The sequence below is a fragment of the Eublepharis macularius genome, chromosome 1 (assembly GCF_028583425.1).
Source record: "Eublepharis macularius isolate TG4126 chromosome 1, MPM_Emac_v1.0, whole genome shotgun sequence".
In the NCBI taxonomy this organism is placed as follows: domain Eukaryota; kingdom Metazoa; phylum Chordata; class Lepidosauria; order Squamata; family Eublepharidae; genus Eublepharis; species Eublepharis macularius.
This window is the reverse complement of record NC_072790.1, coordinates 193,287,988-193,313,057: the sequence shown is the minus strand read 5'-3', so window position 1 is coordinate 193,313,057 and position 25,070 is coordinate 193,287,988. Positions and strand designations below refer to the sequence as shown.

The 25,070-nt window shown below is 40.9% G+C and overlaps 1 protein-coding gene across 2 annotated transcripts in view; it reads left to right on the top strand.

Annotated features, from left to right (window-relative positions):
• RCOR3 (REST corepressor 3) overlaps positions 1–23,536 on the top strand; it is a 38,512-nt gene extending 14,976 nt beyond the window's left edge. Inside the window, exons 6-12 of one of the 2 annotated variants that reach the window (XM_054982111.1) lie at positions 2,788–2,912; positions 11,457–11,535; positions 13,668–13,886; positions 16,702–16,779; positions 17,440–17,497; positions 20,174–20,412; positions 20,891–23,536. In XM_054982111.1, coding sequence (XP_054838086.1) covers positions 2,788–2,912; positions 11,457–11,535; positions 13,668–13,886; positions 16,702–16,779; positions 17,440–17,497; positions 20,174–20,412; positions 20,891–21,235 — 1,143 coding nt within the window. In that variant the 3' untranslated portion in view covers positions 21,236–23,536. The remainder of the gene's footprint in view (positions 1–2,787; positions 2,913–11,456; positions 11,536–13,667; positions 13,887–16,701; positions 16,780–17,439; positions 17,498–20,173; positions 20,413–20,890) is intronic. The other variant, XM_054982119.1, reaches the window with a different exon arrangement.
• Positions 23,537–25,070: the final 1,534 nt, after the last annotated feature.

Sequence of the window (25,070 nt, the reverse complement as noted above, 5' to 3'; positions counted from 1 at the left end):
ATCAAAAGGGTTTAGCACAAAAGAGGTCCCATCTTTTGGGGCAGGAGTAATAACATCTGTTGTGGTCCTGAATTAGATCACTGGCTTCCTTCACTTCGTTCTGCCTCTGAAAACTAGAGCAGACGAAGACCAGGCAGCTGTTCAGTTTATTATTGGTGGTGTGCCAAATAATCCCAGCACAGAAGAGGAATTGCTTCACAGTCTACCTGTATGCAGAAGGAAGCCTCTGAGTTGTAGCATCTGTCCCATCATCTCCTTTGCTATCCTAGAGTGTTCTTCAGCCACTGAAGGACAGTTGCCAGGACCCTGGCTTCCTTCCACGCTTGTAGTGAGTATGTTGGATTCCAGTATACTGAATAGAGAAGGGGCTGTCTGATTGAGACCAAATGGTGACAGTCTTCTGTCAGAGCTAAAGAGCAGTGCACCATGATCTTATGTGGTTGCTCAAACATGTTCCTGTGTGTTTAATGGGGCTTATTTCCAAGTAAATGGACAGAGAATTGCAGCCTTAATTTTCCACTTGATAAAGAGGAAAATAGCTGGTGGGTTTTCCAAAGAGAACTTTTAAAGTGCACAGATCTGAAGGACTTTTACCAATTGGGTGGAAAAATAAAACTTCACCGAGTTATTTCTATAACTAAAACAGATACTTAAAACTAAAGCAAACAAGACTGAAAGGTTCACATATTTCTTAAAAAGTAGTAATTCATACAGTCCTGCCTCTTTAAGATATATGAATGTTTATGAAGTATCGGGCATATTTCATTGACTGTAAGCGATACAAATATTTTAAATAAGCAAAACATTTAAAAAATGTCCACAGTTCTATAAAACATCCACAACCCGAATTTTAAAATCCTACAATTAATGTGGCATTTAAAGAATTAAAAGCATACTTTTTTTGGTCTTTTTATAGCTGATATGCTTTACTTGCAAATATAGTAAAGTAATTGTATGTTTAGTGAGTCACAGTGAGTGAGCTCAGCACCATATATGAATAATTAATATTAATTATTATTATTATAATTCATATATGATAATATGTCAAAGTAAGGCACAAGGGATATATTATGTGACTAGCAACCAAGCCCGTTGTGTAAACAACAGGCTTGGTTTCTAGTCACATAATATATCCCTTGTGCCTTACTTTATGCACTTGTGAAGCACTGTGCAAAACAAAATATCTGTGTAAACAATAGGCTCTAGAAAATGGCTTGTGTAAACAACGGGCTCTAGAAAACGGCCTCCAGAGGGCCATGTAAATGGGCCCGTGTAAACAACAGGCTCTAGAAAACAGCTGCCATGCTTCCATGCAGGGCCTTCCCACGGCCACACCAGACCTTCCTGGGCCTCCAGAGGGCCATGCTACTGCACCAAGGCAGCCTCCTTGGGGCCTCCGAAGCAAGCCATGTTGCTGACAACTCACTTTTTATCCCTGCAGAGGGGCCTACTTCCGTGCATTCCTGTAACATCTCCAGGGCACAGGGGAGACATCATACCTTTGGTTCTCCATCCCAGGAAGCAGGCACAGCCAAACAAGATCGGGGCAAACTTCTCTTTATTTTGTACAGTCTCATGTATGCCCTTAGTTACAGAACTAGGTCCAGTGACGGTCTTCACCTTTGGTTGCCTTGCTGGCACCAGCATAGTGACTAAGAACTGCCAAGAGACACAGAGAGCTAGGACATTTGGGGATTTGGCCAGTCATTCTCCCTTTGCCCCTACCTTTGGTAATTTTGGGGGCTTTATATCCTGTGGACCTCCACCCCAGACTTTGTGGCCATTCAGGAGCCAGGATGAGGTAATAGCGGTTCAGTTTGTGCTGGAAGCAAAAGAGACATCTCCAAGGCCAGAAGGGATTGGGTCCAGGGGGCCAGTAGATGGACACAAACAGCCTTTAGCAGAAGACAAATTGGAATAGGACTTGAAGCCCCAACTTCAAGCCCACAGTTATCTTACTTTCTTTAAGCGAAGTTTAATGTCTCTACCTCATAACACTTCTCAGGATAACATGTATGACATTTGATTTCAGAATGTCAAGTTTTGTCAGCATTTCTACTTATAAAGCTGTTTTTAATATTAATGATTTATTTTACATACATGTGTATATGTTGTGAAGTCACAACCAAATTCTGGCAACCTCAGCAAGGGGCTTTCAAGGCAAGTAAGAAGCAGAGATGGTTTGCCATTGTCTTCCTATGCAGTCTTCCTTGGTGGTCTTTCATCCAAGTACCAATCCTGCTTAGCTTCCAAGATCTGACAAGATTGGGCTGTACAATACTGTCTTTCCTCCCAGTGTTGTATTTTACAACATTGTTATTGCTGTCAATCAAATGTTTCATAAATCTTAGAGGCTATATGAAATAGTACTCATTAAGTAGTACAGGAACATGTATGTATTACTTTTTATGTTTTGGAGCAGATATCCAACATTGCTTAATGTTTGTGCACATTGGACTATTTAAAGTTCATTGAAGTTGTTTTGCATCCGTGAACGGATTTTTTTTCCCTTGGGGTGGGGTGGGGGGTTTACTGGATGCTTCTGTGTGAATGATGTTCTTCATATATCTTTCCAATAATGAGAAAATGCTCTTACAACGAATTAAATGCTTTTTTGGGGGGGTAGCGTAAACTCTTATTCATGCTTAGCATACCCATTTATATTCAGTCAGTTTTTGCTTTATAACGTTTAAATTTATAAACATTGGAAGACCATGGGATTTTAATGTATAAAAAGTGCTACAGAGAATACCTGGTGTCTCGCTTCTTGTGTTGGCCTGTGTTTAGCTTCCAGATAAGACTATTGCAAGCCTTGTAAAATACTACTACTCCTGGAAGAAAACACGTTCTAGGACAAGTTTAATGGATCGTCAGGCTAGAAAGCTAGCAAACAGAAATAATCAAGGTGACAGGTAAGCAGTACAATAGATTTTTAAAATTACTTTTACATATAGAGTGAGAAAGAAACAGACTTCTTTGTGTTTTTGAATTATGCAAAGTACCTTGTTCTATATTACTGTTCCTCTGTTATAGTGTGGCACTCCTGCATAAATAATAAGCCTCTTTTACTGCATCATAGTCATATGTACCAAAGACATTTAAAAAGGAAGAATTGTAAAAGGGCCTTATAGGAAGCAGCATATAAGTCTAAAAATTAGATATCAGTACCCCCAACTCTACTATTAAAAATGGATAGATTTAAGATATTTAAATTATGCAAGAGCAAAAAAAAAACCCTTTAAATTGTAGTGACTGAAGACTGTTTCACGCACAGGAAGCACTTCTGTGTAAATATGTGTTTAGATCAGGGTCCTCAACATGGTGCCCACGGGCCCCATGGCACCTATGGACACTTTCTGGTGCCTGCCAAATATTTCTAGAAAATGGGTGAGGCCAGGTCAGGCTTTTTCCACAGTTGGGCTTCTGATTGGCTGTACAGATTTTTTAAAAATCTTGCTTCATCAGCAGCTGCAGGCACAGCAAAAGGGTTGCCTCTGTATGACTGCCATTTTGGAGTAGTGGTTAAGAGCGTGGGACGCTAATCTGGAGAGCTGGGTTTGATTCCCCATTCCTCCACTTGAAGCCAGCTGGGTGACCTTGGGCTAGTCACAGTTCTCTGGAGCTTTCTCAGCCCCATCCACCTCACAGGGTGTTTTGTTGAGGGGATAATAATGACATACTTTGTAAACCGCTCTGACTGAGCATTAAGTTGTTCTGAAGGGCAGTATATAAAACGAATGTTGTTGTTGTTGTTGTTGTTGTTGTTGTTGTTGTTGTTAAAGTAAACTGCTGCCCACCTGGGACATAAGCCCCATTCCTTGCCCATTCAGGCCTGGGGAAGGGGAGAGAAAAGCCCTTCACTGTACAAGTTAGAGGGGATGCTCTCGTCCCCAGTACTGCAGCAGCCCAGCACCAGCTCACTGCATGAACTGGAGATGGAGAGAAAAGTCCTTTTTCTGCCCAGGCCTGTGAGCTTTCTTGTCCCAAGTCCTGCTACCTCAGCCTGGTGTGAGAACACGGTAGGTTGTGTGAATGGAGAAGGGAAAAACTCTTCGCTTCCAGTGCAGCTGCTGGCTTGCTCTTGTACCAAGTGCTACTGCAGCCCAGGAAGGCAAGCTGGCTTGCCTGAATGAGAGGGGAGAGAAAAGCCTTCTTTCCCCACCCCAAGCAGTGCTTGGGACTAGAAGAAGAAAATAATGGAAGGAAAGAAAAACCTTTCCAAACAAATCTGCTGGCTTTCTCTTGTCTGCTTCAGCCCCAGTTCAAAGCAAGCTGGCTGGTTTGAACAGGCAAAGAGAAAAACGCCCTTCTTTCCCCACATCTGCCTGCTTCTCCCCCTGGATGCTGTTGTCACAGCACAAGACCAAAGCAAACTGGCTGTCCTGAGGTGGGGGAGAGAAAAGGAAGGTGGAGGAGAGCACTTGAGAGCACTAAGGTGACTATAGAATGCTGCTTGTGGCTGAACAGTCTCGTTTTTTCTTCTCTTCTTCATGCCTTGAAATCACCTTTCTTCTCCCCTCACTACTCAGGCTTCCTATTTTGTGTTTGGTTTTATTCTCTCTTTCACCTCCTCTTTTTCTGTGTAATTCCTCCTCTTCTCCCTACTCTTTTTGTGTGTGTGGGGTGTGTGTGTGTGTGTGTGTGAGAGAGAGAGAGAGAGAGTTCATTTCTTTCCCCACCATTTTGGCTTCTTCTGTATGTGTTTTAAACACACCCCACACGCACGCACACAGGTTTCTTGTATTTTTTTAAATCCCCTTTTTATCCCCCACTATATACTATTGTTCCCCATTACATGCCAGTATCAACTACATTTGTGGGGTTTTATTGTATTCTCTTGTACTATATCATGGTGCAGATTTGGCTTTTTAATATTTATCAGTGCTTAACAGTGGCTTACGTAGTTTACCTGTGCAAGTAGTAGAGTAAAATACTGAAACATACTGAAAATACTGACTAAACATGATTGGAGAGCATGGCCAATTTAGTGGAATTTTATAATTCAGTTGAAAGTAGACTTTATTATCAAATGTTGTTCACTTTTATAAAATAATTTATGTTCCTAGAAAAATCTGGCCAGGATCTCTTTCTTATTGCAAGGACTTCTCACTCGCCAGCCCCTTATCACCAGCTGTCATGGTTGCAAGTAATAGTGTAGGATAAAAATGGCTAGACTCATGAGAGAAGGGCTCATGTAAAGGATAATAAGTGTTATATAAGTAATTCTTGTGTCTATTCAAGAAAATATTTTCGAACAAACAATATTCACTTTAAAATAATGCATATATAAACAACAATCCTAACAAAATAATTGGCTATGCCTCCTGTGGCAGCCATTTTGCAGTTGCACACAACAGACAACACTTTGTATCAGAATTCCAAAAGTGCTGGCAGGCTCAGAAAGATTGGAGTCTCTAGTTTAGATAACCTTTTGTGTTTAAATGAATACCTGTATACATGTATACATGGAAAAAGCTGTGTGTGATCGTGATATATAATATACACCTGTTGCTATACTTCAGTGTTTTATTTGAACAAGGGTTCAACTAAGCAATGGCTGCAAGTATATCCATAGCACATTCTTAGTGCTGGTTGGACATGATTTTAGTATAGCTGCAAATCAAGGAAAACCAGAGAGAAGAATCTTGTTTTCCTTTCCCATAATGTCTGTTCTCCCTCTGAGGCGGAGGACATCTTGGGTGATTCCCACCATCCAATCAGGGAGGCAGGAACTAACTTTCTTCCTCTTCCTGTCTAGCCTGTGGGACCACCCTCTCTTCAGTTCTGTTCTGTTCCTGCCTCCAGGGAGAGCAGTTCTGCAGCAGACGAGCTCTGCTGCCTTTTTTCTCTCTATCTCTTATTTATCTTTCTTCTTCCTCAAATCATTCTTTACCTTATTCCTTAACTTACTTCATTACCTTACTCTCCTCCCATTTCCTCTTCTTTTACTCCTCTTGCCAAAGAAGAGGACAAGATGGTCTCTAGAGAGTCATCGGACTCTGAGGAAAGCTTCATGGAGAAGAATTTGGGCTGTTCCCACAGAGCCGTCCTACCGGCGGTGGGAACAGGCCCAGCCAGCACCAGCATGCCTCTGAGGCTGTATGGGTTCCCTGGCAAGGAGAATATGGGCTGTTCCCATGGAGTGCCATCCTACCGATGGCGGGAACAGGCCCAGCCGGCACCAGCGTGCCTCTGAGGCTGTATGGGTTCCCCGGCAAGAAAATGGCCTTGGAAGAGACGCAGGCCTCTCAACAGCTCCATCTTCCACAGAGGGAGCTTGTTAAAACAGCGTGCCTCAGCCAGCCAGCTGAGAACAGCACCACCCGCTGGAGCTCAATTTTGGCGGGAAACAACGCAATGCACTTGCCAATCTACTGGCAGGAGAAACATGGCTGAAACATAATCCAGACACCCAGAGCTCCAGCCGACAAGCCCAGGAGGGCCACGTAAGTGTTCCCCTGAGTGTGTTATACCTTCAGAATTCCTGTCAGCAATTAGACTGACTGTGAGGGAGGAAATCCTGTTACTTTACCAGTCAGAAGCACCTTGGCCCTATAAAGATTCCAGGAATCTCCTCAGCCCTGGCACCATGTGAATGTGCCCATGCCAATCTCCTGGCTGGAGATTTTACAGCAGGCCTTTCCCCTTTGGATTTAGCCCTCCTTGTACAACAGGATCTAGCCCTGCCTTTCCCTGTCAGATGGGTAATGTATAAAGGGCGCAATTTTGCCTGTGTCTTTGAACCTTTTAACTCTTAAGACTAACCAGGAGAGAAGAAATAGTGGTGTGGTGTCTACCTCCTCCTCCCTCCATGAGTAAGGCTGTAGCTCTGTGGAAGAGCTTCTGCTTTGTATGCCAAAGATCCAGGCTTGTTCCCCATTAACTCGTTTAAGAGATTAGGTAGATGAGGAGAAAAACCTCTTCCTGAGACCCTGGTGACCTGCTGCCAGTCTGAGGAGATAACACTGACCGATGGTCTGAGTCAGAATAAGGCAGTTTGTAACGTTTATCAGTCAGGGATCCCCACGGAGCAGGGGGATTGCCCTCAGATAGAGTTTGTAATGACAGGGAGAAGGATGAATTCCTTCAGATGTGGAAAAGGAAGAAATATCCCTACCAGAACAGTCAGTCCAGCTGTCAGAATCTGAGGTCTACCAGTATTTACACCTAAGACATTCTCAGCCTTAGAGCTGTAAAAATTAGCCTTGGGGGAGTAGGACCCTTAGACTGGGAATACCAAATCCAACCCAGGGAAACGAGTCGCTTCCTAGTGAAGGTTCCTCAGAAAAGGTCCTCCCATTTCCAGAATATTTGTGGAGAAGGTTCAAGGCTGAGTGTTCTAAACCATAAGCCAATTAATAATCCCCAAACATGGCCCCCCCCCCCAAAAAACCCCCTATACTCACTACCTTTCTTTGTTATGAGTTGTTGCAGGTACCTGCGATGGAACCTCCAGTGGCTACTCTTCAGTCATCTGGGCTCTGGTCAGAAGATGGGTAAGGATCAGTCAGAGACCACTTAGACAAGAGGAGAAAGGCCATGCTAACAAGAGCTCACGAGGCCATGACCATGGCTATTAAGGCTACAGCTATTGTCTCTATTGCCTCAAGAGTGTCAGGAGTATGGATCTGGAAGCTGATCCAACTCCTCCTGTACAACAATAGCTGCCCCCATTGAAGGGGCAAACAGAAATGTAAGGGCCAATATCTTCAAGACAGACATCATCCTGGATACATTTACCTTTTTCTTCTAGGATTATGGTCTTGACAGCAGTGACAAGCTGGCACGCTTGAGTAAGAGCATGGCCAGCAGATTCAAACTCTAAAAATATCATCCTGGCTTACCTCTTTCAGAGAGACAAGCTATTTGGGGGTGCCCTGGGAAAGATCTAGATTGAGACCTAGGACAGAAGAATGTGTTGCCAAAAACACTCAAACAATCTGAGAGGAGATCCATTGGCCCTCAGCCTTTTATTCACAACACACACTACTAAGGTCCAGACAAGATTCCAAATGGCCATCCTGAGGTTAATCTAGGCAGCCCTTTAATAAGGGGGGTCTTTTCAAGACCGCACTTGTAGTATAGTGGTTAAATAACTGAACAGTGATGCAGTACTCTGCAGGTTCAATTCTCACTGCTGCCATGAACTTGCCACATGGCCTTGGGTAAACCAGTCCTCTCAGTCCCAGCTCTCCAGCTGTATTATGGGGCTAATGCTTACCTTTTCCCAAGATCAAACAGACAGTTCTTCACACGGGGAAAGAGATCAACCTTAATACCCAGATCTCTAAGACAGAACTTGCTAGCTGTCCCGTGAGAGGCCAACTACTCTTTAACATCAAGCTTAGGTTGACAAGCAGGCAGGCCTTACACATAGTCTCACAAGGCTATTCCATACAATTTGAAAGCTGCCCTCCAGAAAGGGGTCTACTCAATCTTCTCAGTCCCTAAAAAGAATAGGGACTGAAGGGTGTTATTAGACCTCAAGTTTTTTGAACAAGTTTATCAAATTATATCACTTCTGAATGGAGACTCTGTGCTCAGTCGCAGTGACTAATCAATCAGAAGAACACATGACATCTACAGATCTCACAGAGACATACCTCCATGTACCAATTCTGACAGCCCATCAAAATTATCTAAGATTTTATGTTTAAAAAAAAAATTAAAAAATTAAAAATTGCCAGTTCTGAGCCATCCTGTTTTGGCCTGTCTATCACATCAAGAGTATTCACAAAATTCATGATCAACCCCATCATACGTTTCAGAGACGGGGTATTCATGTTCACTTGTACCCAGATGATCTCCTGATTGGTTCAAGAGAAAATCTCACCACAACACTCAATTCACCATTCAGTTCCTACAAGCTTGAACACCTGGGTTAGATCACAGTCACCAAAAGGTTTTTTTTCCTATCCCTCACCAAAGAAAAGGTCAGGAAGACCAAACCGCTGACTGAGACTGTCATCAGAGTGCAAAATCACTTCTCACAACACTACTGAAACTGATGGGTTTGCTAGTTGCTACCTACAATGCAATACCTTTGGGGTCGTCTATAGGCAAGACCACTTCAGACCTTTCTTAGATCTCATTAACAACAGATCATGGAGAAGACAGATCTTCCCATTCAGATACCACTTCAGATCAAAACCCATCTGAGCTAAGGTCACCAACCCAATGCAAAGCAAAAGATTCATGATCCCTCGAGAACAACAAATATTTACAGGTGTAAGAATCAGGTTAGGCATGTCTTCCTATCAATGACGTAGAAAGGGGAGCAATTTGTCTGGCCCTGTTCCAGTTCAGAGCTCTGTATGGACAAGGTTGCAGACAAAATATATATAAACAAGCAGGGGGGATTCAAGACCTTGAAGTGACACAGGTGGCAGCAAGGATACTTACCTGGGAGGATGGTCACCTAGCTTCAATCAGAACTGTACACGTCAAAGGCATATCCAATGCCCAGGCAGACTGGCTGAGGGGACAACGGGATTAGTCCCTTAAGAAACATCTCATAATACTGCACTTCACAACACCTCATGAACCTGTGTGCGCCCCAACACAGCCATCAACTACCAGGGTACATGACAAGATTTGTTCTACTCACAAGCAGATGCCCTGACATTGCAGTGGCCATTAGGCCTCCTCTATGTATTACTACCCTTACCAGTAACAGACCATGCCTTTCCATCCTCCAACAGATGGTGATATTTCCACCTTTCACCCTACTGACCTCTCCGGTCAAGTAACAGCAGGGACCAATTTGGCTCCCTCATTTAGACTTACTCTGCTTAACTGTGTTGAAATAGAAAGGAACACCTCCCTAAGATGGGGATATTTCTGAGAGGTGGCCAACACTCTCCTAGCATTCAGAAAACAGTTTATGCTCAGAATTTACAACTCTTATTGGGAAGCCCTCACTCAGTAGACATTTTACACAGCCCTGACCCAAGCATCCATTTGAACCAGCCAAGGATGTTCCCCTGAGAAGGCCGAGAATGAAGACTATCTTCCTTATTACGTTCGCGTCTGCCAGAAGATTTAGTCAGACCTGAACTCTGTATCTTTCCCAATAGTAAGGTGATGCCTCGTACTGTCTTCCAAAACTGTATTCCAGACTGCATAGTTTGCAAGAGAGAAGGCTACCGTATTTATACCTGTACCCTAAATAGACGAGGGAGAGGCTCTGACACAACCTAGATGTCAGAAGGAGGCTTAAGGCCTCTGCTCCGAATAGTGCAAATTAGAAAGTCAGTCTTACTGTTCTTAAATATATCTCATCTCAGTTTAGGGAAGAAAATGTCTTCAGCAGCAGTAGGTGCCAATAGCAAAACATACACTATCGAAACTCCTAAAAACTCTCCTTGCAGAGGTTCCTTGTGGAATACCAGCTCACTCTGAGGAATGCTACTACCAGTGCAGCGTTACACAGGAACACTTTTGAAGAAGAAGGCTGCAAGTTTGTCAGTCTTGACCTTATTAAGATGCTACAAATCGAATCTATATGATTCAGCAGACACTGACTGTAGTAGAAAAGTACTGCAGTGCATGATCATGGACGAAGACCACATCCCACCCAGAAACTGGAAACTGCTTTGGGAGCACCCAAGATGTCCTCCGCCTCAGAGGGAGAACGGACCTTTGGACACTTACCGTGAAGGGTCCTTCTCCTCTGAGGAAAGGAGGACATCTTGCCCTCCCCGGGTCTCCGTCCTTCTCTACCCTGCTGCCTCATTCTTCTACCTCCTCCGGCTTATGCTTTATTTACAGTACATGTTAATGCAACAGGTGTTTTTTCTCTCAGTATTAACAGTTGCTGAATGATAAATTCAATGTTACTGCTTTGTGGAGTCACCTGAACTGAAGAGAGGGTGGTCCCACAGGCTAGACAGGAAGAGGAAGAAAGTTAGTTCCTGCCTCCTTGATTGGATGGTGGGAATCACCCAAGATGTCCTCCTTTCCTCAGAGGAGAAGGACCCTTCACGGTAAGTGTCCAAAGGTCCGTTTTCTGTGCAGTAGTGGCAGAGGCAAGCATCCCAACCCTATCAGAGTTTTTGGTTGTATCTTTTCTTGTAGAAATAGTATATTCATTTGTATAGAATAAGGAGAGTTTGCCATGATCTTCCCCACCCCCACAAGCCCTTTTATTCTCTTGAGCTGACTCTGGTTTCATACAAGACTATGTATTCCATTGAGTGGGACAATAGGAAAGGGCTAGGTGCCCACCTAAAGTTCATGATTACAGAACAGACATTTTAATTACAAATCTCTGTAAAGACATAAAATACCTGATTAGTTTAGATTGAGCAGTTCTGTTTAATAAAGCTATTACGTTGTAGCTATGTGACTTTTAAGTATGTAAAATACAAATATCTACAAAAAACAACCTTTGCATATAGTGCAAAATAGAAGAGAGAGACAAGGAAGGAAGTTTACTAATGTATTTCTGTTCTCAGTGATGATGATGTGGAAGAAACTCACCCAATGGATGGGAATGATAGTGATTATGATCCCAAAAAAGAAACTAAAAAAGAGGTAATAAACTTTTATTTTTTATATTTTTAAAATATTAACTATACTACTTACATAAAGCATAATCATGGTTATGCAACTTGGTACTGGTCAACACTAAACCAGCACTGGTGATACCTTTTACTTTTATCTAGGGTTGCCAGCCTCCTGGAGGTGGCTGGAGATCTGGAATTACAACTGATCTCCAGATGAGAGATCAGTTATCCTGGAGAAAATGGCTGCTTTGGAGGGTGAACTTTATGGTGATATATGGTGTCATATCCCATTAAGGTCGCCCCAAACCCTGCTCTCTCCATGCTCCATTCCCAGAATCTCCAGGAATATCTCAACCCAGAGCTGGCAACCCTACTTTTATCATTTGCTAGCAAGTAATTGGAATTTTTCTACCACTAATGTACAGTTGCTTTGGCTGAAGGTACTTGCATCAATTGGAAATTTTAGCATTGCCTGTAAAATTAGGGAGAAAGTTAGGCCACAGTCTTACTTTCCCTCATGGAACAAGGTGCACACTAGGACAGTTGCACCCTGTGCCTGGAGATGTCTTACAGTAATTCAAAGGTGTTGTAGGGAAGGCCCTTCAGTCATCCTAAGGTGTGAATGGGGATGAAACACCATGAAATGATTATTGTGATCCACAGAGCAAGCTACAGTAGCTTCAGCAGTCATTGTGGCCATAAACTATCAAGCCATAATGATTCTGGGACCACTGCAGGGTTCCCAGCTGCTGCTGTGTAGTTCCCCGTAAGTGAATGACCTTCTTTGGACTTAATTAGCTACCATGGTTTTTACAGGTGTACCATATTAGCTAGGTTTCAATGTGTAGACTTGGGTTGGATCCAACAGCATTTCCACAAAGAAGCATTTGGGGTGGAGGTTATTTGGGGCTGCAGCAGGAAGTGAGAAAGGATGAAAATCTTTCTTTCTGTGACAGTGCTCTGTTGGATCCAAGTGCATGTGTGGAAGAGGAGTAGGGCCTGGCTTCTAGGTGCCCTGCTGGGTGGCAAGGGGTCCTTGAGTTGTCATTCCCTTCTGGAAGCTGCATGGGGCTACCAGAGATAGCCTGTCTACCTGCTCACTGTATAGTTGTGCCTCTGCACCTTGTTTTCACCTATATTGTGGTGCAGACAGGTCTTATTCATTCTCTCCCTCCCAATTAACTTATTGATAGATTAAGGAGGTGTTTGCTTATTTATGTAATTATTTGTATCTCACTTTTCTCTCCAGCAGGAATGCAAAGTGACACAAAATTCAAAAGAGAAAATACAGTAGAAGTAAAAGAAAGGTGTAAAGAGCAGGTCTCTGACAGACCTTCCTGCTAGCTTAAGGCTGAAAACCTCAGGCTAAGAGCCAAAGGACAAAATTCCCTTTGTCTCAGCCTCTGGCAGCTTAACTACCTGTAGAGCAAGAGGAGAACTGAGTCAGCTGTATGTTAGGCAGCTGCTGCTAGGCATCTAGCAGGCTCTTCCCCATTTCCTCTTCTTCCTAAGTAAAATGTAGAAATTGTTGGCTGGCAAGTAAATGAAAAAGGAGAAAAAACTTGAGAGAATTGAGACAGTACTGTATAGTGTGCAGACTAGACAGTTGAGCAGCTTTTTGTTGCATTTCTGAATTAATAAAATCCTTTACAATTTAGATTAGCTAAGCAACTCCCCCCCCAAGCATTGTGGCTACAAAGGAATTTGAACCCAGGTATCCCATATCCGTGCACAGTGGTTACTGCTGCATCCAGGATAAACCACTAAGTAAGAAAGTATGGGTTTGGCTACATACCATTTAGGCCACTAAAAGTGCGATCCTATGTAGTTATTCCAGGCTAAGCTAACCAAAGTCATTGTACTTAAATTGCAATAATTCTGCAAAGGATTGCACTGTAAATTCAGTGTCAAACCACATGCATTCTTTGAGCCTAATAAAATGCAAAAAATGTATTTGGATGTACTTGTCTTGCATGTGAGGTTTTGACAAGTGTTGTCGTAGTGGAGAATAAATCAGGAGGAACTTTGAGGCAACTATATGTTGCATGAAATTTTGTCCTGCCACTTTTCTGGCTTTAGAACCTATTCAAGAAGGTAGAAAAACGGAAAGTGAATAAAGTCTGTGTGGCATTTAATTTTTTAACTTTTTGAATATTAAAGGGAAATAATGAGCAGCCTGTTCAGTCCAGCAAAATAGGATTGGGTAGAAGAGAATATCAAAGTTTACAACATCGTCACCACTCCCAGCGTTCCAAATGCCGTCCTCCTAAAGGCATGTACTTAACTCAAGAAGATGTAGTAGCGGTTTCCTGTAGCCCCAATGCAGCCAATACACTTCTTAGGCAGTTGGATATGGAGCTGATCTCGCTGAAGCGACAGGTAATCTGCAGCACATTTTACTTATTTTTTTATTATTTGAATCGCTTTTGCCATTTTTTTAGTGTTTGACAAACCAGCAATAAGGAGCCACAATGAAATGTATAACAAAGTACAAATCAATTTAGTCGTGTATACTATGTACAATAATAAAGTATGTTCATACAAAAATGACAGTACAATCAAACATTCTTAACAATGTGACTAATTGCTTCACAATAGACCATAAACCCTCAATGAGTTCCACCAGTGAACAGCACTTGTAAATGATTTTTCATGCAGTACATTCCAGGTGCATTCCCCTAGTTCACTGGAGTATCTAGCCACAGATGGCAAAGCATTGAGGGTCCCCAAGAAAAACTCCGAGTTGGGGTGGGTCGCACTGTAGATGTGAAGTACCCTATGGGGAATCCAGTCACATTGGGTTGATGGCTGCACCGCCCTACAAGCGTCCAGATTAAACAGCTTGTTTCAAGATGACCGCTTCCTCAGGGACGGTGTGGAAACGACCCTGGTGTGTAGTCCCAACTGTCGACGGAGAACCACTCTTTAATGCATAGATTCAGCGCACCAGAAAAGGACAGTCGCATTTTGAGTGTTTGGGCAGATAATGCTGTTTAACAAAGAGATTCCCATTAAAGTGAGATTTTAGATTATATTTATTATTTACGGACTTAATCCTGGCTGTGAGCTATGCCTTCTGGAAAGTCCAGAGTTTGTGTTCTGACAGATTGGTTAGTTTTCCAGGTAGCGTATCAGCTGTACTTGTTCACATGATAGGCTAATTGATGTTTGATAGGATAATTTCTGGCTCATTTAAACTATGGAAAAAGTGTCCTATATAAAGACAACATTGGAGTCAAAGTTTTGTGAACAGGAGTTTGCAGAAGCAGCTGTTTCTGTCCCTACAGCGGTCCCCTGCAAACCACTGCTAAGAGTTGAAGGCCCCTCTTGAACAAAATACCATGCAGCATCCTGGGGGGGAGGAGCTGCAGAAAGTGGTAATCTAATGGAATCATCTATTAGACACAAGTTACACAAGCTTGCTTTGCTTGTACAAGAAGGAGGATGGGTAATTTCAGTGAATTCCCTTTCTTCCTGCAAATTCTACCCCTTCCATGCTATTTTTATAGTATTTTGCTCAGAGGAGCCCTTGACCCTCAGAAGATGGATTTGGGGTGGGGTTCAGTGGTCTGCTGGAAGGTGAAGAAAATCCACTTCCACAAACTGATTTAGATTGCAGAAGTTTAGATCCAACCGTTAATGTATTTATTTTGGGCTTGAATGGCACTAACTGTAAACTACTCTTATTTCTATATTTCTACCACTTTCTGTGTGGAAAGTTAAGGATATAAATGCAGCCATGCTGTGTCAGATCAATTGTTCATCTAATTTAGAATTGTGATTCATACAACAGCCAACCAGGTGTCCTTGGAAAGCCTACAAGCCTCCTCTTTTTGCTATCTCCCTCTAGCTCTGGTATTCAGAGGATCTTGCTTCAGAACATTGAATCAGTGTGGCTATTAACCATTGATAAAGCTATCCACCATGATGCCCTACTGTCAATGTACATTTGTTTTCCCAGAATCTATACTGCTTCTTGTTCATGTTTTTTTGGGCAAGACATCCACTTTTTAAAGGAAGGCTTTTTGCCTTTTAGAGTGTCTGTGAGATTGCTTGTTAACTATACTGGCATCCTCTTAGGTTTAGTGGTTACTTTCACATAAATGCTAAACCTAATAATACTGTGATAACTGTTCCTGGTCAGTGCATTAAAACTGAAATCTTGCAGCAGATCCTCAACATCACTCATAACCAAGTCCCAGGTTGCCTCCCCTCAATGACCAATTGCTCAAAAGCACAGTAATTTGTGGTATCTAGAAATGTTTCTTTTTCATGAGCTCAGCACACATCTGCCTAATCATTGTGAATGTAGCTGAATTCACTTATTGCATAGCTTTCACCTCTGATTGTCTTCCATATTCCTTTGTTTATCTCAAGATCTTTCTCAGAGTTTGAGTCAGGTGGGCTGTCATGTGTCTCTAATATTAAGCTTTCTTTCAGGGTTGGTATTTCTACCCCAGAGATTCTGTGCTGGAGTCTCTTCCTGTCTTAGTGTATTGGACTGTATGCCTTCTCTGACATAAAGAGCAATTCTACTGTGTATTTTTCAATTCAGGCCATGTTTCAGAATTTTTATTAACTGTTAACATTGTAGGTTGGTCAAGATGGCAGAGGCATGCCAAAAGAGGCAGTGTGTTGTAGAGGCTAGGGTGACAGACTAGGATCTTGGCAACCCAGGATTGATTACCAGCCTGCCATGGAAGCTAGCTGGGTGAACTTGGGCCGGTCACATACTCTCAGCCTAACCTAACTCAAGGGGTTGTTACAAGGGGGGAAAATGGAGAAAAATAATGATGTAAGCTGCTTTGGGTCCCATTGGGGAGAAAGGCAAGATGTAAATAAAGTAAAATAAATATAAATTAAATAAATCATCGCAAAGCAATGGAGGAAGGAGATCCTGTTTTCCTGGCTCTTACGCAGCCTTACCAGTCTAGGCAGGTTGCTCAGGGTCTCAGCTGCATATGAGCAGAATGAGGTGCTGCTTTCAGTTCCTGATCCAGAGTCAAAGTCACCTGTCACCAACTATGATTGTGCCTGCCTGTGGGAACATAAGAGAGTTCAGTGCTCACAAATAGGTCTCTTGTCTGCTCAGTGAGCTTGACGACCCCAGCTGTCCTTGTCACTTAGCAACAAGTATGCATCTCATTTTGTGTAAACTAATTTCCATTCCTGGTTTTGTTCTTTGTTGGAAAAGGTTCAGAATGCCAAGCAAGTAAACAGTGCACTTAAGCAGAAAATTGAAGGTGGAATAGAAGAATTCAAACCTCCTGAGGTGAGTCATTATGAAATGCAGATGAATGTTCAATGCTGCATCGTTGCTTTGTTAACTGAATAACTTGTGGCTTATACCATTTGCATACATTTCAAGAATATTTTCACGTGATATTTAGATCAGTTTTTGTTTAAATGGTCAGTTAGGTTAATGTGGAACCTTTGTGGACTCGAAGGCATTTTTTACTGATACATTGCTCTTGCAGACATTCTTTCACACATGGCTCCAGGTAGTGAGAGAAACTCAAAAGCACGTCTTGGTGTCACACAAGCTAACATTACAGTAGAGGGATGCTTCAGGACTATTTCAAAGGGATTTGCTCCAAATTATTCTGCTTTGGATTACAGGAACTAGCTGCGAGTCAGAGTTCCATGGTCTCCAGTACACGTGCAGATCTCTGTGATAAAGGAGCTGTCTTATTTGCCTCAGATGTGGGATGCATCAAACTTGAATCTGAAATGTACATATAGAGCTGTACTCCTGTATTTGAAAAGGACTGCATGTATTGGACTCTGAGAACTCTTATAGAGCCTCTGTCAACTGGAGTGACTAAACAATGGTTTATTGTGTGAAGAAGGGTGTTTGTAGCTGCTGTTAGTTTTATGCTTTTTGAATGTGCTGTAGCTGTTTTGACTTGTATAATTTCTCTCTCTGTAACAGTCAAATCAAAAAATTAATGCCCGTTGGACAACAGAAGAGCAACTCCTTGCAGTACAAGGTATGTTAGTGTTACTGCTGTCTTTTCTTTACTGATTTTTCTTTTGTCCTGGAAAAGGCCTCTCTAATATGTAGCTTCTCTCCCTTTGGAAGAATATATGTGCAGTGAGTGGTATGAAAGCTTTACAGTGTGATAAAAGAGGTTTTGTCCTGTTAATTAGCAGAAATGATTTTAAAAATAAGTTGGCACGCATAGAAGAAAAACAATGGCATTAACGGTCACTGCACATATAATTTCTTACAGAAAACAGGTCATATTTTTACCCTATAGGCTTGCAGAGCAATCCTATGCCTATTTACTCAGAAATAAGTACTGCTTTATTCAGTAGGGCTTACTCCCAAGTAAATGCATAGTATTGCAACCTGTATCTAGCAAACTATTCTACTGAGATTTGTTCCTTCAATCCTAATTTTTTTCACATCGGTAAAGAAGCTTACTATCATACCTCTTTTGTGGTGTGCACTGTGCCCACAATTTTTTTTTTTGCCCAGCTGTTGGGTGCAAGTGTACCACCATCAAGACTATCAGCATGTCCCCCCCCCCCCCCCGAACAGCTAAAATTTACAATAATTTTGGCAGCATATTCAGACTAAATCTATGGTTGCACTACAGTCTTTTATTTTAAGATGAGCTAGGATGTAGCAATTAAATAAAATAGTATTTTGTGAAATTAAAAGCTACAGTTTATATGTCCTGCATTTGAACTAAAGCGTCCTTCTTTAGATCCTTACATTTAATAATTTGATGCTGCTATAGAATTTAGTACATCTTCAGTGCAAACAAGAGCAAAAGCATTATCTTGGTCTGACTAGTATAAGGCATTGTCATGTGGACATAATACTCTCTGAAAATGTATTAGTAAACCACAACACAGATTCATTTGTATTTCTGAAAATGAGCATTGTCCTATTAGGGGTAAAAAAGGAAGAATTTTATAGGGTACTTTAAAGATGAGTTTAGAGACTCCCATTCTCTTGAAAATGAGCTAGCCATTGCATTTTCTATCACATACAGATCCAAGTCTGCCACTTGGAGATTCTGATTCAAGCTTCTATTGTGTATACACACTTAACTGAGACTAACCCCAATTGAAGCCTTGTAGATAATTTCATGGGGAAAGTGGCATATATATATATTTTAATCAGTAAATATTAGGAATTTACTTCTAAGTAAGCAGAGAAATTGCTGGATATTTAAATGTTATGAATTTCCTGTTTAAGCTGTTTCTGGGCACTTTGGAAATGTTCATATATTCTGTACCCAAAGAAACGGCTTAATTCTAATATTTCTGGTTTGTATAATAATTTCTAATTAATGAATACATTATCATTTTCTAAGTGAACTAGAATTGAAAATTTGGAGCTCAGGAACAGTATTTTGAGTGCACCTCAAATAAAACAAATTATTGACAATCTGAAATTAGAGGCTAAAGTGTGCATCCAGCCAACATTCCTTGAAAGTCTAATTTTCCCTGGCTTCTTTCTTCATCACTGAAGATGGAGGAGGGGAGGATTTCACCCCTTTTCTCCTGCTCTGCACACTCATATCCTGTAGCTATTTGTCAGCAGGGGTCTGGCAATCCCAGGAATAATTTTTTCAGAGATCAGAAGAGCCTGAAGGGGTGGGTAACAGAATGTGGGGGAAAGCCAAGTACCTTCCATCTACAGTTGGTTGAATACAATCCAAAGAAAATAGATTCAGAAGCTGCATAATAATATTTAAACAATTAACAAACTGGTTTCTGCAACAATAGAGTCCTTTCATGCTTCATTGTTTTGCCTTTCAGAGAGCTCAGATTTTTAAAGTTATTGTTACCCCCAACTATCATACCTGAAATTCCAATTCACAGTCATATTGGCTGGCCTGTTACCCAAATAATGTGCCAAATTCTTGGCTGTTCTGTAAATTGTTAGTTGAGAAGTTGCTTACAGATGCTAAAATTGGTAGGTGTTGCCAGTCACAAAACCTACTCTCTGTTTAAATCAGTGAAGATAGACTATGGAGTCATGGTGTTTCAGGCCTAGTAGTAGTAGCAGCAGCAGCAGCAGCAGCAGCAGCAGCAGTAGTAGTAGTAGTAAAATATAGAAAAATAGAAAAATATTAAATAGAAACATTTATTTTACTTATATTTGTTTGCTTAATGTAGCTGTCAACTAGAAAAACAGAGGCCTGTATCTTACCTTAGGCTGAATGAGTGGTAGGATACACTCCAATGTTAATATATAAAAATATATATCAGGATCCAGCTTGTTACTTTAGGAACAAGTGTTGAATGCTCACAGTAGAATGTTTGACATTTTTTTTAACAGCAGACATTCCTCGCCATATCACAAACATGTCATATTTGTTAGTTCCCTCTGTTTCAAAGGTTGTTTGCCTTGTGACATGGAATGCTGTTCAATATACTAAAGCTCTGTTGAGCATATCAAACTAGTTACATGGTTCTCTCACTCTGGGCCATAGTTAATAAATTACTAATAACCATGATATTGAAACACCAACCAGTAACAGTTGCTAACCATGCAGTGGTCTTCTTATTAGCTTACTTAATCACTACTTGGTATTTTTCAGAATTAGTCTGTGTAATCCGAAGGGGACTTTTCTGCATATATACATCATACAGGCTTTGCTTATCACCTTGAACCATCTTAGGTGTATTTACTTTGCCTTTTTTAGGTGTCCGCAAGTATGGTAAAGATTTTCAAGCTATTGCTGATGTAATTGGCAACAAGACTGTTGGTCAAGTGAAGAACTTCTTTGTAAACTACAGGCGTCGGTTTAACTTAGAGGAGGTATTGCAGGAGTGGGAAGCAGAACAAGGAACCCTGGCTTCTAATGGTGATGCTTCTGCTTTAGGGGAGGACACAAAAAATACTAATGTGCCGTCAGGAAAGAGCACTGATGAAGAAGATGAGGTGTGTTTTTGTGTACCGGATCTTAAATAAGCATGAGTATAGGAATAGCATTAAACTTCATGTTATAAAATGTAATATTTAGCTTGAAGTGGAATGCTGAACCACCATTTGTGAAAGCCATCACATCCTGATAGTTAGAGCAGTCTATAGGTCAGACCCCATTCAATTCAGTGGGACTTTTGTTAACAGAACAATTAACGAACTAGGCTACCTGTCTCTCTTCCCAACCTTTTTGTAATTGTGCTATTATGGAAAGATGTATAGCCGACTAATCTTGAATTTTAAGAGGTTTTTTCCCTTAAAATTTGGTCTCTTTTACTGTTAAATTGCTTAGAAATCGTTAAGTTCAAAGCAAGGTTCCATAGTTACCAGAATGAATAAACTAATTGTGTTACCCATATTCTGGAGACAGTGGCAACCTAAACTGCATGTATAACAGAATGGCTGCTTTTACTTATCTCTATCACTTTGTTCATAGGCCCAGATCCCACAGACCACTCAATGTGTAGGGTCTTCTCCACCTGCCCAGGCATCTACTCCAGCACCAGCAACCCCCATAACAACTCTGAACCAGCCTCCTCCATTACTTCGTCCAACCCTTCCGGCTGCTCCTGCTCTCCATCGTCAGCCTCCACCACTTCAGCAGCAGGCTCGATTTATTCAGCCAAGGCCAACCTTGAACCAGCCCCCTCCACCACTCATCCGCCCAGCTAATTCAATGCCTCCTCGTCTAAACCCGAGACCAGCATTATCCTCAACTGGCGGCCCACAGCCACCATCACTTATTGGAATCCAGACAGAATCACAGTCCCCACTGCATTAAAATAGGGCCGAACTATGGTAACTAACAAATAAAATTGTATCAGTGTCTATTTTTCTCAGATAGAGAAGGGGGAAGAGAACTTTCCACAATATTGAAGCAGTCTTATGCAAAAAGGCAAGCAGCAGAAATATGTGAGTATCCATCTGTATAAGAGAAACTTCATTGCAGTAGATTGTTACAGCAAGACAGTGTCTATGAAATCAGTCTTCTTACACAGCTAACTTCTTTAAAAGAAGAAGTTCAAAGCACTAGGACCTCAACTGGTTTTTACTCTATTTATTTTATGAAAATCTTTATATTCAACCGCATTAGTACATGGAAACAAAGTATCTGACTAGTGTAGGAGTTTCAACTACTGCTGTGAAGCTGGTGGTAAACCTGATGTATTTGGGGAATTCCTTTTTACATTTTCCTATGTTAGGAGCACAAGCATTAAGAAAAAGCCTACCATTTAGACTTTGACAGATACACAGCCACCATATGTTTTTAGTCTTTTCTAGATTTCTTTAAAAATGCTTTTCTGCAGAAAAAGTTTACAGTGTGCCTGTTGGAAAAGTTGTCTTGAAGGTTTGCAAAGCTTAAGGTACAAAATAAGTTAAACCTAACTGTGTGGTCTTTTGATACTGAAGTATGACTTGCTAGTTCAAATTCTGTGGTAGGCAGTGGATGAGCCAGCTTTTTTGCTTTACATTAAAAATAGAAAATTAACACAATTAACAGCTGCTGTTGCCATGTGGCTACTAAAGTTGTTGTCTTTTTAAAATTATCTTTGTAGTACTGCTTTTTACCTGAGATTTTATCCCATTGTCTACGCTTTGGCAGTAAGTTAATAAAGAGTGCCCTCCCGAAATGCATAGGTACTGGGGCAGTATGAAACAATTAAACATTAAAAATATCTGTACCTACCACTGCTTCCTTCTCAGACTACCCATGTCTGTTTTTTGTAGTTCTTGCCAATGCATTTTTTTTCATTTTAACTTGATATTAAAGCAGATACTAAATCATGCTTTACTAATTCATTGGGTAAGGATAGTGCAGCTCTGTGTTGATTTGCTTCTAATATTTTTAGGCAAGAAACATTGAGCAAGTGAAGTCTTCTGGTTTGCATTTTTTCTTAACTGTCCCACCTGACTTTCCCCACTTCTCACTGAAACAATGGTATTTAATGTTCCAAGTTTAAGAAGGTTTAAGATAATATCTGTGCAGAAAAGTTGTACCAGCCTCTTACATACAGCATATTACAGCTCGTGTCAAAACTTTTAGATGTATTCATTCGCTTTGTTTTCTCAGTTTTTCTAAGACTTATTTAAATATATTTTCCTTTTATTTGTAGTATATTAAGTCCATCCTATATATCTGTACTCCCAGCCACACTGCTGGGTTTTAAATACCAGCTTTCCAATTTCCAGAATTCTTGGTACTTTGTGATATTGGAATGTTAACCCTCAATCTGAGGTTCTTCCAACTATCAAACCCTTGTGTGTACATTTGGGCATAAATACCAAAACAATGATTTTTCAGTATTTAAATATTTATATCAGGTCTCCCAGTGACTTTCTTGTTCTTTTTTGCTGATTTTTTGTGTTGTCGATTGTTGCTAGAACGTCAGTATACTGAAGGTCAGGTTGTGCCATGCAGATGGCAGTTTAGACTATCGAAGCTGTAACTGGGCACTTGTGCATTTTGAGTGAAATAGGTATGTAGTGTAATACTGCTTTACACACACTATACCACACAGTAATGAAATGTCTAGCATTTGTAGTACTGAACATGTACATAGCAAAATGTTGTCCTTTTTAAAATTGTGTGCTTTCCAGATTATGTGCATACAGCTTGCACGTCCTGTTTTGGGTAGGGGGTTGTGTTAAGCAGTGTTTTTGCCTGGAAGAGTGATATGCTTGCTGCTTAATCAAAAAATTAAAGTTTCCAAGGAATCTGTGTCTATTTTTATGTACCTTGTAATGGTTTAAAATGTTTAGGGCCCTTATACTGTGATTCTCTTCTAAATTCATTTATATTTTTTTAAAAATTAGAAATAAAACTATATGATTTTTCATTTGAAAGGGGTTTTCTTTGTTGCCATATTTTAAAAAAACCCAGCTTGACTATGTACTGTTGCTACAAAACAAAAACTATTCATTTTAGGTTTACTTTTTGTCACTTTATGAAATGTAAAATGTTTGCACTCCCTTTAAGTTGGGCAGATAAAATATTTCTTACATTGGTTTTGACAAATGTAACTTCACACCTCCTTTTTATGTACAGTTTTTCAGTTACAATAAAAAATATAAAAATTTTAAATGGATAGATATTTTAAAGGCCTAGGTGTATATTTGCACAAAGTATTTAACAGGCAGGAAGAATTGACTCAAGGTGGAAAGGTGGTTATGACCAAGGCTTGTTAATTTATTCGTTTGATTATATTTATATTCTGCCTTTATCGCATTTGTGAAATCTACGTTTACATTAAAATTTCCAAAGGTCCTGCACAGATCGCAGCCACACCTACTTAGCTTCAGCAGTGATACTAGATTAATACAACTTCAGTAATTCTGGACATACTAACCTTCTTTTTTACTTTATGTATTACACAAACCAGTGGCATCTTGCCCCTTGCTTGTTTGATTAAAACAAACAGAAAAAGATAATAGGCTGGATCCATTGAAAATATTTTTGTCCAGTGAGCATGTCTTCCTTACCTCACACTGCATCCCTAAATGCTCCTTGAAATGCTTTTCCAGGAGGATGGGACAGTATTGGGAAAGGAGCATTTTGGAATGCAGCTATAGTTGCTCGTGATCTAGAGAAAATGTCCTGTCCATTTCATAGAAGCTCAGTGTGTGGAAATGGGCAGCTGACACTTTTTCTTGGCTTGGAGGAAAATTATATCTCTTGGTAAATAACCTATTAAGCTTCCTTTTTTTCCTTCAAGTAGTTGGCAACCTAACAGGAGGGTCAGGCAAGAAAGTCTCACTCTATGGAGAGAAATCTATTTGTAGAATCCTCCAGGGGATTTAAGCCCATGTGCTACATGAGTACACAGTAGTTGATAATAAACTTTAGCAGCTACCTGGGTCTTGTGTTTTGCAAGGAGGACTTGTTTATCTTTTTAAAAACAATTTGATGCTGGAGAAAGGAGAATCCTCATGTAAGTAATCTGACACATGCAATAGCAATCTAGGCAAACAGCCACTTTAAACATTCCCACCAAAAACAGCACTGCAAAGAAGGTAAGGATCTGATTTTGCCACCCACAGTCATGTCATTTTAACTGTGAAGCAGCACACGTCTGTTTACCTGATTAGTTAGTGTATTGGCTGGCTGGCTGCCTTGTGGAATCTTCAGTAGACACAAGAAGCTGCCCTGTACCAAATCAAACCATTGTTCTATCAAGTCAAAAGTATTTCTATCCTGCCTTTGTTCTTGGGCTTTACAAGGAAATGCTGAAAATAATTTAGACAAGCCAACCAAAAAAGGTACCAATTTCTCAACTGGTTCTGGATCCACTGGTATGGATTACGGTCGGGGCTCTTGCCGAAAGGCTTGTGCTTCTAGTCTCACCCAGGTTTAAATATCTGTTACGAAAGGGGTAGATGGCAGGCTCAGCCTAGCTCTTATTCAGCTGGTTGGTGTGTTCCCAAGATCCTCCTGTGCCTCTCCCTGGAATTATGTAAGGAACTCCTCCATATCCAGCTATACTCTACAGATCAAAGTGAAGAGTGGACCGCTCCTCAGTTGCTCTGCCACCTTGCTATAGGTAAAAAGAGGACTGCCTTGTCCTCTTGGCCCTAGCAAAAGTTACTTTATACCGTAATGGTTAATCAGTGGGCAGCTA